This window comes from Mesoplodon mirus (genome assembly GCF_964341445.2).
Source record: "Mesoplodon mirus genome assembly, chromosome: 14".
In the NCBI taxonomy this organism is placed as follows: domain Eukaryota; kingdom Metazoa; phylum Chordata; class Mammalia; order Artiodactyla; family Ziphiidae; genus Mesoplodon; species Mesoplodon mirus.
This window is the reverse complement of record NC_138990.1, coordinates 50,668,146-50,684,519: the sequence shown is the minus strand read 5'-3', so window position 1 is coordinate 50,684,519 and position 16,374 is coordinate 50,668,146. Positions and strand designations below refer to the sequence as shown.

The 16,374-nt window shown below is 36.1% G+C and overlaps 1 protein-coding gene across 2 annotated transcripts in view; it reads right to left on the bottom strand.

Moving 5' to 3' along the window:
• The window catches only part of TTC27 (tetratricopeptide repeat domain 27), a 183,888-nt gene that overhangs the window by 128,818 nt on the left and 38,696 nt on the right, over window positions 1-16,374 (bottom strand). For both annotated transcript variants that reach the window (XM_082642251.1, XM_082642250.1), the window contains exons 6-9: window positions 14,058-14,222; window positions 11,747-11,880; window positions 5,115-5,227; window positions 551-617 (exon numbers count right to left, since the gene is read on the bottom strand). In XM_082642251.1, the coding sequence (XP_082498377.1) occupies window positions 551-617; window positions 5,115-5,227; window positions 11,747-11,880; window positions 14,058-14,222 (479 nt within the window). The remainder of the gene's footprint in view (window positions 1-550; window positions 618-5,114; window positions 5,228-11,746; window positions 11,881-14,057; window positions 14,223-16,374) is intronic.

Sequence of the window (16,374 nt, the reverse complement as noted above, 5' to 3'; positions counted from 1 at the left end):
AAAACCCATTCCCTCTGCTGGTTCTCCTCCTCGCTCTCTGAAGTCCTCTTTCTCATCACATCCGTGTCGCATCACCTTCAATCTGAGACGAAAGAGTTGCACACTATACTGGCTTTGGAGTAAAGGTTGACTCTTGCTCTGTCACTTCATTTATTCATTCAACAAGTATTTATTGAGCACCTATTATGTGTGAGATACTGGACTAGGCCCTGGGATCAAACAAAGAACAAGAAATATTTGGTCACCACCCTCAAATCTAAGCAAGTGCAAAGAAAAATGCTTATGTCTAAATCAGCAGCAAGATATATGCAGCTTGGAAACTAAAATGATAAGCTTTTTTCCCCTCAATTTCCTTAGGTGGCAGTGTTTCATCATGAGCAATCTGAGGCAAGAATATACCAGAGGTAATAATTTACAAGGAAAAAAAGAAAAAAAAGAAATGGAATAATAATATAATAATATTATTATAATAATTATATTATTATATTATTATTAATAATAATTTACGAGGAAAAAAAGAAATGGAAAGGAAAAAGACATTCTTACTCACTGATGTAAATGCCAGCAGCTCCTCTTCAGTTAACTTATGCACTGGGTTATTCTTCTGGAGATTTGTGCTTTACATTAAAAAAAAAAAGCAAATTAATTCCAGAATGCATGTCATAATGAATGAAATATAATTTTTAAAAGGCAAGTAATTATATTTACATATTTGAAAGCACATATTTTAATATTACTGCATTATATAGAAATGTAGAGATGAGTGTGCCAAAGATAAGTACAAAAAGTAATAAAATGCTGAGAAATGAAATGTGGTTGGTGTACAAAATATCAACACAATTTCTTTTATAAGAAAAAAATGAAATCCAATCTGTGTCACTCCACAAAGAAAATGAAAAGAATTAATATAGCAACAACTCCTATTTATCAAACTCATGCAAAACAAAATTTAGTATCACCATGAGACAGGCAAAAATTAAGAAATTGTCAAAGAGGCAGGACAATGGGAATTCTTAGATTCTGCTGATCCAAGTGTGATTTGATTGGATAATTTTGGAAAACAATTTAGCACTATCTTGTAAAGTGAACATTCATATATCCTAAACTCAGTAATTCCAGCCTAGGTATAAGAGCTCAGAGAAATTCTTCAACAGGTGTACCAGGAATCATACATACGAATATCCATAGTAATATTGTGTGTAATAGGAAAAATCTGTTAACAATCCAGATGTCCAAAAAAGAAACCAATATACTGTAAAATATTCACCCAATGGAATGTTATACGGCAAAGTAAATTTCAGCTATGTATAACAACATGGATGAGTCATAGAAAGACACTAGTGAGAGAAAAAAGCAAATCACAGAAGACTATATATAGTAAGATAGCGCTTTTATAAAGCTCGAAAACAAACAAAATGAAGCAAGTGACTTAGAGGTATAAAAGATGTGAATAAATTTATCTTTTGAAAAGGTAAGAAAATGACAAAGACAAAATTCAGGACAGTGATTACCTTTTAAAGAGAGGCAGGAAGATGAGATGGGAAAGAAGCACATAGACTGAGCAAGTGGTATTTGCAATCTTCTAGTTTTTAAATTGGGTGGTGGGTTCAATTTATTATTATATTATATAACTTATATTTATATATTACATAAGTTATTTTGTATGCAAATATTACTTGTATTAAGAATGAAAAGAAAATACCACCTCACAAAATAGTACCACTTCCTCACAATTTTCAATACTGTTGGAGGATTTTATAATGAGCATAAAATGTTTACATAATAACTGTTAAATGAATATATTGTTGATAAAAAAATAAATGAATGGAAGGAAGGAATTATAAAATCATTTTATATTGTACACCTGAAATTAATACAATGTTATCTCTCTAATTTACCTCATTTGAAAACATACACACACACAATACACACATACATAGTTAGACATTTCTAGTTTGATTGCACAAAGGAATTATGTATCAGTTGGCAAGATGATCCAAATAACCCCTAAGGTCCTTTCAGTTCTAATACTATGACTCTGATAAGTGAACAAAAACAAAAGTCATTCTAAAATAAGAACCTCAACCAAAATGGATGAAAATTCATCCCTCACATACAAAATTCCAATCTTAACTTCACTGCATAAAGTATACAGATAAAGTTGAAAGGCTACAGGCTCATTACAAGTAATTATGATATAGTAACTGAATCAGGCCACCACTCTTCACCATAACTTACTAACTTAGGCTTAGAATATATTACTCTGCATATCTGAAAATCAGACTATTAATTCAAAAGCAATTACCCTTCTCACTCCAGTTGTCTGAATTACTGAAGGATTGCTGTATTTTAAGGAATTTCTCCCACAGTTACTTTACATAAAAGCAATCAGGTACATTGATGTATGAGACACGTGGCCTCCAGGTAAAATCAAATTCAAGCAGGAGGCCAGTGAAGGGAAGGAGCTGAAGAAAAGGAGCATGAAGCTGGCCCCACAGTTTGGTCAATCCACCATCTATATGAATTCCCCCTATGTCTGCTTTCCAAAGAACCCAGCCCACCGCAATGTCCAAGTCACCTCTTCACAGGGGTTAGTGGCCACGGAGGTCACGCAGAGATCAGACAGTATAATAAAATCACGACCCCCACACGCAAATCATCAATTCACAGATGTTCCAACCCAGGGGTTTATAAAGTGTATCAGATGCCCCAAGATTCAGAATATAATCAAGTAGTTTCTACCAAACAGTGAAGATTTAAATTGCCCATGAAATCCATTCAGCACTTTTAATTGTTCAATATATTTAGATTCTACCAAGATCATATTTGGGGGAAAAAAGTATTTGAAGACAAGCATTTTCTTGGTTTTTCAGTCCTCTCTCAACTGTGAAGTCTAACTCAATAAAGCTAAAGCACAACTGAGAGAAGCCTGGGAATATATATATTTGGTTTGATTTAGTTTCCTGTTGAGTTGACAATTATGAGTTTGCCAAAATAACCTTTTAAGAAATAGCATAAAGGAAAACTCAGAATTTGGGTCTGTAAAACCTGGATTCAAGCCCTAAATGCTGTACTGCAATTCTGAGTGAGTCATTTTGCCATTTGAACCCTGATTTCCCATCTGAAAAATAGAGAAAGACAACAACCTCTAGGACTGTTAGAACATTAAGGAGGGATAGTGTGAAAGTACATGGTATAATTCCTAGCACATAACATTGCTTGTAAATGATTGTTTATATTATTTATATACTAAGTATCGTTATGAATTGAACAAATAATTCTTTGGCAGTAAGCATAAATTCTGTCACTGGAATGAAATAATGTGATAAGACAACTGATTTGGATTAGAAACAGAACTCTGCATGTGTGATTCTTTTTAATCAAACAAAAGGGGACTGTAGAACTGAATTTAACTTTTGTATAAATGAAAACCTACTGTTAGTGTAAAGGAGACAAAATGCTATGAGGTGAACACAGAAAGATAAGTTCTACTGAGCTAAAACACAAATTTTTTTATAAATGCTCCCTTTATTAAATTGCCTATTACTAATTTAACCAGTCTCAATATTATAACTTTGTGAAATATTCTATTTTGAACATTACTAAATCTCCAGATGAGAAACGGGATATTTATATAGTCTAAAAGACCATGTTAATAACAAAAGTTAAAAAAGAATAACTTTACATTGGAGAAACCTGGCAGATCCCACTTTAATCATGTGATCAAACTTAACATGGCCAGTAGAGGAACAAATCAAAATTGTTTTCTACCTGCTGGGAGGCAATAAGAACCACAAAACCTCCATTTTCTGATACCCCTGATAATGATACAAAATGTGAAACTAATCTTTTTTTTTTTAAATCAGACAAATTCAAACTGAGAGTAAGCCTACAGAATAACTGGCTTATAAATTTCAGGTATCAAGATCATGAAAGTCAAGCAAAAATGAAGAACTATTCCAGATTGATAGAAACTAAAGGGACATGACAACTAAACGTAACACGTATGTTCTAGACTGGATCCTGTGCTATAACGGAGATTATTGGGACAACTGGCAAAACTTGAATGGGGTCTGAGTAGGAAGTGATAGTGAAATATGAATGTTAATTTCCTGATTTTGATAGCTGTATTATGGCTATGCACAAAAGCTCCCTTGTTTGTTGAAAACACACACTAAAGTATTCAGGGGTGATAGAATATCATGTTGGAAAATTATTCTCAAAAAAGTTATTTCCAATGCCTTGCCCTTGCAACTTTTTTCCAAATTTGAAATTATTTCAAAATAGAAAAATAAAATAAAATGAAAAACTATTTCTACCACACATAAGGTTCTCTTTTTTTTTTTTTTGCGGTATGCGGGCCTCTCATTGTTGTGGCCTTTCCCGTTGCGAAGCACAGGCTCCGGACGCGCAGGCTCAGCAGCCATGGCTCACGGGCCCAGCCACTCCGCGGCATGTGGGATCTTCCCAGACCGGGGCACGAACCCGTGTCCCCTGCATCGGCAGGCGGACTCTCAACCACTGCGCTACCAGGGAAGCCCCCAAGGTTCTCTTGTATTAAAAAAAAATTCTAGGGACTTCCCTAGAGTTCTAGTGGTTAAGACTTCACCTTCCAATGCAGGCGGTGCGGGTTTGATCTCTAGTCGGGAAGCGAAGATCCCACATGCCTCGGGGCCAAAAAAACAAAACATAAAACAGGAGCAATATTGTAACAAATTTGATAAAGACTTTAAAGATGGTCCACATCAAAAAATCTTTAAAAAATAAAATAAAATAAAAAATAATTCCATACTCTGAACGTAAATACCCTCAAAGGTCAAAACAGTCACCTATCCTAAATACTTCATTAAGAGTCTATTCCTAGCCAAGGTTAACCAAAGAAATTTTGTTTATGAAGAAAAGAGAAGGATAAGTATACCAACTTACAGCAGATTCCTGAGATTCCTCATCTCTAACCCTTTAATTGGTTGCCCAACTATTCTTCATCTTCATAAGCCATGACAAGATTCTCTATTCATGCACAACTCTGGGGACCTGCTCGAACAAAGATTTCCCCAACACAAGAGAACCAATATGCTAGAAGTTCAAGGTAGCCAAGTAAGTCATTAACTCACCAGATTCCAAGGATAACAGCAAGCTCTTCAGCACATAGGTCAGGCATCTGAAACTGTTCACAATCTGCTAACTTTATCTCATTTAGAACAGTATCATCATTGAGCTCAACATTCTGGTGGAATACAAAAGAATCTACTTAGAACAAAAATTAATTCTGATTCATTCAACAGACTATACACAACAGATTGCTGGGGGATAACATCTTTTTGTTCAAGATTTTACAATGTCTATATATGGTCAATAGGCTGCTTCTTGTGAAACACATATTTGGGGACAATTTACTGTGCAGAAATGGAGGACACGCATCTATACCTCATGATGCACGGACAACATCAATAACAGGGAATGACTGCTATTGTTGATTAAGCCTAGTAGGCAAAAGCCCCTCTAACACATCAGGATTCAAAACCAGATCTTTCTAATCTGATTCTAAATTATAATCTAAAACATCAACTGCCACCTCTGTTTCTCAATAGGATTTAGAATAGGTAAAACAATTTGAGAAAGGAATAAAACCTGAAGACTTAGAGAACTTGGTAGAGTACTTGATTTCAGAATTACTACAAAGCCAAGACAGTGTTGTACTAGCATGAAGACAGACATATAGATGAAAGGAATAGAATAAAGTCCAAAATTTTAGACCCATGTTGTATGGTCAATTGATTTTCAAAGGTGTCTAGGTCAGTCAAACAAAGGAAAGTTTTTTCAATAAATGATGTTAGAACAACTGTATATCCATTTGGGTAAAAATGACCCTCCGTCCTGATCTCATACCATACACAAAAATTAAATCAAAATTAATCAGAGACCTTACTGTAGAAGCTAACACTAAAAAAACTTCCAGGAAAAAAGTCATAGGAGAAAAGCTATGCCACTTTGGGGTAGGCAGACAGTCCTTAAATGAGGACACAAGAAACTCGAACCATCAAAGAAAAACTTAATTAATAAACTGGACTTCAGCAAATTAAAACTTCTGCTCTTTGAAAACATTGTTAAGAAAATGAAAAGCCAAGCTACAGACTCAGAGAACATATTCACAAAACAAATATCTGAAAAAAGGCTTGTATTCAGAATATGGAATTACAACTTAAGAAGATAAACAACCCAACATAAAAATGGACAAAAGATTTGTACAGACACTTCACAAAAGGAAGGGCAGTAAGCACATAAAAAGATCCTCAACAACAGTAGTCAAAAGGGAAATACTAATTAAACTCAGAATGAACAACTAGTACACACACATTAGAACAGATAAAATTTAAAAGGCTGACAATACTAAGTGTTGACAAGGGTCTGGAACAATGAGAACTTTCATACGTTGCTGGGAGAAATGTAAAATGGTACAATCACAGAACACAGTTTGCTAGTTTCTTATAATAAACATATTTACCATATGAGCTATCAATTCCACTCCTATGTAGTTACCTATGAGAAATAAAAACATATGTCCACCCAAAAACATGTGTGTGTGTATATATATAAATATATATATATATATTAAAAAATTAAAAAGTGTTCATAGCAGTTTTATCTGTAATAACCCTAAACTGGAAACAACCCAAATGTCTGTCAACAGGTAAACAGATTAAAAAGAAAAATTATGCTATATGCATTTAATGAAATTCTAATCAGAAATAAAAAGGAAGTACTGACACATGCAACTACATAGATATATCTCAACTGCTGAGCAAAAGAGGCCAGATACAAAAGAGTGCATACTGTAGGATTCCAGTCACATGAAATTCTAGAAAAGGCAAACTACCTGTAGCCACAGAAAGCAGATCAATGATTGTTTAGGGCCAGAGAGGATGGGGAATTAACTGCAAAGGGGCAGGATGGAACTTTCTAGGGTAATGAAATGTACCTTGACTGTAATGGTTGTGTGTATATATTTTTCAAATCTCAGCAAACTGTACAATTAAAAATTTTCTGTGTATAAGTTATATCTCAATAAAATGGATTTAAAAAAAATTAATCATCAAAAAATAGTAAAATCACGATGAGAAACCACTACACACAACTCACCAGAATAGCAAAAAAAAATTTACCAAGCACTGGCAAGGATGTAGAGCGACTGGTGCTCTCATATACTGAGGGTGGGAATGTGAAACAGTACAACCACTTTGGAAAACATGTTGGCAGTTTCTCAAGTTGAAAATACACTTACCACACAACCTAGCCATTCCATTCCTCGGCATTTAACCCTGAGAATTAAAAACATACGTTCACACAAAGACTTACACATGAATGTTCCGAGCAGCTTTATTCATAATAGCCAAAAACTAAAAATTGCTCGATTGTCTACCAAGAGGTGAATGGATAAACACACTGTGGCTTATCCATACAATGAAATAACTCAGCAATAAACAGGAGCTAACTATTGGTATCAAAATATAGATGAATCTCAAAACATTATGCTAAGTGAAAGAAACCAGACACAGAAGAGTCATACTATATGATTCCATTTGTTTGAGATTCTAGGAAAAAACAGCTCTAATCTGTGACAGAAAGCAGACCAGTGGGAGGGAAAGTGATTGCAAAGGAGTATGGGTGGACTTTTTGGCCTAATGGAAATGGTTTTGTATTTTGATTACAGTGGTGGTTACATGGGTCTACCTATTTGTCAAAACTCATCAAACTGGACACTTAAAATAAGTGTATTTTATTTTATGTAAATTATTCCTCAATAAACCTGATTTAAATTTTTTTCTAATTCAATAGAAGTAGCTAAAACTAGGAAGACTTTAAACTGTAGGCCTAGCTCTATCTATAAGGTTTTGAGAAAAGAGAAAAGAGTACAACAACCTCCAACAACTGCTGACAGGAGAAACACACAACTTTAGGCGGCTACTCAGGCTCCACTGAAAAAGTGCCTCCTCCTCCCTGACCCGCACAACCTCAAAAGGCAGAGCTGGCAGGTGCACAGCGCACCCTGGTGGCCAACCATTTTCAATACAAGCCTTTCATATATTTTTTTTAGAAAGCTACTTATGTAATTCTAAATTTTCTAACAGCTACACTTCAAAAAGTAAAAAACAAAAATTAAGTGATTTAACCTAATACATCAAAAATATTATCCTTGTAACATGTATCAACAGAAAGTTATTAATTAGATACTATACACTCTTTCATACACAGCTTATGAAATCTAGTACATCTTTTACACTTCAGCACATCAAAGTTTGGACCAACCAACTTTCAAGTGATTAATAACCATATGTGGCTACCATATTGGGCAGTGCAGCTCTAGAGTATCCAAAACTCTCACCTTTTCACATCCAGATAGGGTTGTATCAACCTGCTTATTAATATCCAGTGTTTGTGGAGTACCTTTATAGATCTAATCTGATCCCTTAAAAAAAGTGTGATGTGGGGAATTCCCTGGTGGTCCAGTGGTTAAGAATCCGCCGTCCAATGCAGGGTTCAATCTCTGTCCGGGGAACTAAGATCCCACATGGCACGGGGCAACTAAGCCCACGTGCCACAACGAGAGAGAAGCCCGCACACTGCAACCAAGAGCCCGCGTGCCGCAACTAAGACCCCATGTGCCGCAACTAAGACTCATCGCAGCCAAATAAACACATAAATTTTTTTTAAAGTGTGATGTGGGAAAAAACAAATGAGGAGGCTAAAAATACAATAACTTTCCCAGGTTCTCACCTCGGCTAGACAATAAAGATGTGACAGGGACCCAAGTCTCCACATCCCAGCGAGGACTCCTTCCCCTCCAGCCCCCACAGAAGACCTGAGACAGGTCAGCCTTAACAACAAGGCATTATTTATTACTCTTCAGCTACAAACAGGTGATCAAAATAGTTTCAATCTTCATTCAAGATACTCTACGTTCCTATTCAGCTCTCTTCGAAATTAAAACTGGTTGGCTGCACTACCTACTTGCCTATGTGTTCTACAAGCCACAAATTTAAAATACTGTTCTGCTTTAGTCCCACTCCAACCTCACAACGTTCTACTGAATCAAAAATTTACCTACAGTCTTTCAGACCTCCTAGTCAAGTGATGTTTATGATACTGTTATTGCTCACCCATCATAAATTTGTTTCTTTTTTTAATGCTGCCCTTGCTGTGTAATAAACGTTATATCTAGATAATCAAACTAAAGCCTGAAACTGCAAGAGTGCGGACTTTTGGACAGACTTTGTTTTTGCACATAACCTTGTACAATCCTGCAACAGAGGCCAGTCACATAAGGCACAAATCTGGACTGTCCTGTATTATTGCATTTTTCTTGTTCTGAATATCCTTGACATTACAGCTGACAAAAATGAAAACTGATATTGCAGATCTGTTTTCTGAAAACTTTAAAGCTAAAATCACATGCAAGAACTGACTTTCCAACTACTAATATTGACACCCTTTCAATCTGTATGAAAGCAGGTTGTGTAGAAGCAGCAAATCAATGGGTGCTGTTTTATCTTTAGTTAAACACCATCCTGGTGTATTCATTTACACCATCTTATATGTGACACACTGCTGTACAATGTGTAATTCTGTGATCTTTATTTCCCTTTGTATTCATTTTAAGCATCTTTATAAATTGCTGTATTGTGCTTAATGTAAAAAAAAGAGAAAAAGAAATTAGCACGTAATTTATCTCCAATTCATGGGACACACCATATTCAGCATTTAATGTATATTTCTTATCAATGATGCTGATCATGTATTTGTGTTTTCTGTGAATATACAATTTTAATTTATTCTCCCTCCTCACACCATGCCCCCATGATTGAATAATAAAGAAGAGAGACTGCGCCTTCGATGTGCACATTGGGGTTGCTCATAACTGTTGGCTTATTAAAGCCTGAAGTCCCATAGCTTCAGGCTATGTAATTCCCCATTAATAACAGATTAAAAATATAGCAAGGTCCAAAGGGAAACACTATGTTCCTCACTGGCAATAAATTACTGTATTTCCTCAATTCTAAGATATACATCTTCACATTGTAACACTCCTAATCACGATGTATTTTATAATTACTATATTGGTATAATAGTGTTCCTTTTTTCCTGAAGAGTTTGGTTATTAAACAGATGGTGTATTTTATAATCTAATGGTATCTGAATAAGGAAATATCATACATAACTAATTAAACAAGCAAGTCTATCTTCCATCCATGAGTAAAAGCTGTTTTTATCTAATCCATACCTACATCACATAATTTGTACTTTCCACCTTTAAGTGGTAATTAATGAAGATCATAAAATTATCAGAATGTATTTTATTTCAAGTAGGAAAGAATAAATTCTGTATTAAATTATACATCATTTTTATACATTGCTCATAAGAGTCATCACATCCTATTTATAATCATAGGAGACAATTTTCAATACGAGAATGCCACACTAATAAACAAACAAACAAACAATGGATTACTGAATTAAATGCTTAGATTGCGGAATTAAATCTCTTTTCATTGATGCTGTGCTATGGCCTAAAAACCAGCTTATGATACTTTATCTAAGACTCAGGGAGGGACTTGGGTTACATCAAATAGCTGAAGGAGGAGGGTCTGGTATATACAAGGAGGAAATGGAGAATGGAAGCAGGTTATCAACACAGTTCCCTGACCAGCATCAACACAGCAGTACAAATACTTGTTCAACTGTGGCTCTACCTACGTCAGGAGATATACAGGCTGTCCCCTGTGCAGTCTCATCCCTGAGTTTCTCCATCTTTCCCTCCCTTCCTTCCTTCCTTCTCCTCTTAGATCAGTAACTGTCCCCACCCTGAAGTTACCACAAAAGCAAACAGAGAACCTGGAGCAAGCCCAAGAGGGACGTAAGATCACATCAAAGGCCTTCCTCAGGACTCCTCGCTGCTGCCACTCTTTCCCATCTCCCTAGTCCCTACCCTTGGCATTACTTTCAGTACACAACAGAATTTTCGTGTTCAATGCACCAAGTAAATTTGTTTGCAGGCTCTGGAATGAAAAGTAGCAAAACATGGGCTTCAAGGACGGTAACATCAACCAAAGAACAAGCAAAAATATTGGCTTGGGGTCTCTGGGATAAGAAAATGTAAATGCTAATGGCCTCCATGGAAGCAGATGGAAAGGCCTATTGAGCAGGTAAACTGACTAAAAGCTATAAATTTAAGCTACAAGAGAATGTATTAGCCAAGTCAAGAAAACATACTAAGGCAACAACCAGCCCAGTAATGACATGGTAACTAAGGACAGATCAGAAAACTGGTAAAAAGGAATTCTGATCATCTGTTTACATATTTAGAAGAAATCCAAGAAATTTCAAGGCTCTTAATATTTGAAAATATCAACAGAAAGCAAAAAAATATGGTAGCCACTGGAAAAATTAGTCTCTACTCAGTCTGCCTTTTGGACTTTTTTCAAGGGCAGTAATACATAACTAACTGCATTACTAATTCATACTTACTGAAGTCTAGGAAAAAAACAACATTTTATCTCTATTTAAGGGTAAAAATGGCTTAAAAAAATGGGTCCTGTTTTGTTTTGTTTAAAACATCCAGCCACCTTGTAAAAAGCTCAAGAAGGGTCAAAAGAAGTCTCTTCCCACCCCATCCAGTGTTTCTACAAAACTCACCTATGGAAACTGTTAGACTTGGATGCTAATTTAAATAACTTACAATCCTACTTACCTTGGTTAAATATTCCTGAGCGGTGGGTGCTGGAGTGAATTCATAATTTGAAAACACAGCTCCTTCCCTTCTTACATCTAGAATAAGTTGGGCCACGTAATTTTCCTGGAACCATGTCCTTTTTCCCAAAGCACCTGAAAAAATATATATTAAATTATATGTATCAACTTGTCAATCAGACATATAGTACAATCTTAAAGGGTAGTATTTTCAGAGTGCTTTAGAGCTTATGAGGTATTTTCTCCATTTCAAATAAGAGAAACCTGAGGCCCAAAGATGACTTTAAAATGACTTTTTATAAAATTATAAAGCCAGTAAGTTATAAGGCCAGAACTCAAACCCAGGATTTCTGCCACTAGTTTCCACATACTTACTTTTTCACTAAACTACCTCCCTTCTCAAAACAGATAACTCATTAGGTGTCACAGGGAGAAGAAATACTATCCTCTCCATACAACAGATGAAAAAATGGAAGTTCTGAAATGCAGTCATATGCTCAAGATCACAGGGTTTTCAGTATCAGAGCCAGGGCTTAAAGCCAGGGTCTTCAGGTTCTAAATCCCACAGTCTTTCTATTACACTATCTGGCTCCACGTAAGACCAAAATTTTTTTTCATTTTGTATCTGAAATAACTTGCTGCAAAACAGCTTTAAGAGAAGCAAAAGCTCTGACATCTATTCTCTGGCAAGAGTCAGATTACAAAGACCCTTGATTACAAAGACCAGTCTAAGAAGTCTGGATTTTATCCTGTGATGAGTCTGGCTCTACTTTATACAACAACCATTTAAACACGTTATACTAAAAATAGCTATTGAGATGGTCTAACACAACTTACTTTTTTATAGTAAGGCTAGAGCTGCAAAGAAAAAAGTAATAATCTGATTCTCATTTTATATTTGTGAGCACATTTGTATTTTTAAGTTCTTCAGTCTTAACTTTGAAAAAAATATGAAGAACTAGCTAGTAAATACACCAACAGCTAAAGCTGACTATACTGAGCTGACTATACTGAGACCATGATACTAGCTTTTTTTTTTTTTTTTTTTGCGGTAGGCGGGCCTCTCACTGTTGTGGCCTCTCCCGCTGCGGAGCACAGGCTCCGGACGCGCAGGCTCAGCGGCCATGGCTCACGGGCCCAGCCGCTCCGTGGCATGGGGGATCTTCCCAGACCGGGGCACGAACCCGTATCCCCTGCATCAGCAGGCGGACTCCCAACCACTGAGCCACCAGGGAAGCCCCAATACTAGCTTTTTTAAATAATCCCCCCCAAAAAGTCTCCTAGGACCGAAATATTTAATAACAAAATCTCTGAAACTAACCTCACAACTTATATTACATATCTCAAATACAAGACTCCAACTTACACTTGGCCATGGTCACAAAGTTATAAGTTGGATATTTAATAATTCTCCCCATACAAACAATGTAATAAAAGGTGGTTACGATCCCAGACTAGGTCACAAAGTCACATTTACCTCATAATGTATCTGAAGGATTTTATTGACAGGACTACCTCAATAAGCACAGAGTTTGGGGACTAAGAATGGGCCTTACAGATAATCTAGACCAAGCCTAGGCAGGACAAATAGTTTCAATCATTTCACCATTCACAGATTGTTGTTTCAACATTCACAGAGCCCAGGTTCAACAGGTATAAATGGTGTGACCCACTGATGATGTCTGACTTTCATGAATGTCTTCAATACAGAATGCCAATTACATTGTGAGACTAGGGACAGGGCAATACATTAAGAGAAAATAATGTTTCTCATTTGGTACTCAGAAAAAACACAGAGATCTTGGGAAAATTTCTGCAATTTATTTGTTCTTCCAACAAATGTTTACTGAGTGCCCACTGTATGCCAGACAGTGTTCTAAGGCCATGAAGAAACATCTAAACAAAACAGTCAAAAATTTCTGTTCTTAAGAAATACAAGAAAGGCAGGATGGAAGCCGCAGGTGGGTATTTAACAGAAAGGGAAAACTAAACTTGGGAATCAAGAGGGGCCTTGGGAAGCCCACATGCACAATCAAATACACAAAGTTCATTTGTGTACTGCCCAGCTGCCACATATTACTGACAGGTCGAACTAGACATGGGCATCTGCAGGAATAAAGAAAGTATATGATTTCAACTTTGTTCTAAAACTATGAATTTTTTAAATAAAATCTTTAAAATCTATTTTTGTAAAGCAAACAAGAGGGCACAGATAATAAAATACAACGATACAATACAGCCAAACTGCCAATTATATATTAGTTTATCATAAAAATAAACCAATTATCCATAAAACATTAAAAAAATCTTACCTGTCAAATCAATTTGTAATCTGCAGATGTCTTTAGCAATATTGAACTGATCTTTTGCTTTTTTATATTCATAATAATACAAAAATATATATGCACATTCCAGATGGAACTGAACAGCCAAATATCGACCTGAATCATCTACAAACAGATCCTCTAGTTTCATCACTGTAAGACAAAAGATGAAGCATTAAAAAGTATGATGAGAATAAAAATATATTAATAAGTAAAACACTGAGTCCATAATATATGAAATATATATATTACATAGTTCCTGCCCTTAAAGAATTTCAAATCTGGAAGATGAGGGACACATATAATAATAGTTTACAGTAAGCATTCTCTGAGCACTTACACGTTCCAAGCTTGAAGCTAAGGACATTATATACATTATCTCCTTTATTCCACACAATCCTAGGAGATACAATTCATAACCCTGCTCTTTCTTATTTTAGAGTACTTGTCTTAATCGTACAATAAAAAAATATGACAACACAAGGTGATGATACAATATACCAAGTGAATCTGCAAAGAGTTAAACAATATGAAAATCTAATGAACAGATCAGCTTACAGACAGTTTTCCACATAAAGAATGTAGAATTTCTCCCTTAAAAGAAGAAACAGATATATATCCAAAATAGAGCTAAGACAGTTATGAGTATCAAATAGAAAATGAATAAGTATTGGCTTAGCAGTCATATTCTACTTTATTTCTCTAAACACCTGAGATGAAAAGATGGGAGAATAATAGCCTAATAACATGGTATCTGAAATAAGATGATTTTTAAAATTAATTATATATAATAAAGGGGCTAGTTGGCATACACCAAGGGAGTTTCCAACAGGTCACCTCATCCATCCCTCTACAATATCCCTGAGAAACTATCCTTCACAAATGTTCCCGGGAACAGGATCAGCATTTCACAAAACAGTTTACATGAATGAAAGTATAATGAATGAATAGAAAACACACTTAGAATGTCCAAAAATTGAGAATCAGTTTTCTATAATTCAAGCTGAGAGAGAAGTGATATTGATCGATGGCTACTCTGCTCAGCACTAGGTATTTTACATGTTGTGTTAATTCTCACAATGATGTCTTTAGGGTTGACATTAACCCCACTGAACTCATTAGAAAACTGAGCTTAGATCGCTTACTGACTAGTCACCTCACCTGTTAAATGACAAAGCCAGAATTTGAATCCAAACTTGTTGGGAAAACGGGAGGAGGGAGTTGGCAGAGGAAGGACAAAGGTGTAGAGATGATGTTACAAAACCTAGTCTACTTTCTCACCAAGTAATCTGACTGAAACCTACAGCTAAGAAACAGACATCCTTTGTCTTACCATGAACTGAAAATAAAATGAGTCTGAAAAACAAAGTGTTTTTCTATATACTGTCAGTCCTTTAAAGAGATTCTTAACTCAAATAAAGAGACTAAATCAAGATGTACGTGTCTTAGGACTTCCTTGGTGGCGCAGTGGTTAAGAATCCACCTGGCAATGTAGGGGACACAGGTTCAAGCCCTGGTCTGGGAAGATCCCACATGCCGTGAAGCAACGAAGTCCATGTGCCACAACTACTGAGCCTGTGTGCCACAACTACTGAGCCTGCATTCTAGAGCCTGTGAGCCACAACTACTGAGCCCGCATGCCACAACTACTGAAGCCCGCGTGCCTAGAGCCCATGCTCTGCAACAAGAGAAGCCACTGCAATGAGAAGCCCGTGCACCGCAACAAAGAGTAGCCCCCGCTCGCCACAACTAGAGAAAGCCCGCGTGCAGCAACGGAGACCTAATGCAGCCATAAATAAATTAATTAATTATTTTTTTAAAAGATGTATATGTCTTACTTCAAAAGGCAGACAGGCATCCAAACACAAACTTCTCACTGTGAAAATCCTTCAACAGATTTCCTCCATGCAAACCAAACTCAAGAAAAGGTGGATCTGATGATACTCAATGCTGTTAGTGAGTGCTTTTTCTTTTTAAACTTTCTCTTCTTTTGTCTGCCCATTATTCCTGAGTGTCTAGCCACTACTCTCAGAAATATAACCTTCTATGAGCTTAGCACAATTCACAAGTGACACAATTTCGCCTAATTGTCAATGACAGTAATCTTCTCTAAAGGTTCTGGATGCAAACTGTATTAAGGGATGTTGCCTAGGGTTTTTCAAAATCCTCTCTCAAATATCACAAAACAGCCATTTCTGCACTTAAGCAGGCTTGTTATGTTGTGATCACTCACAAAGGTCTAGGGAGGACCATCAAATTTAAACTGTCCTAATAACACATAAATCACATAAATGCCCAAAGCAAG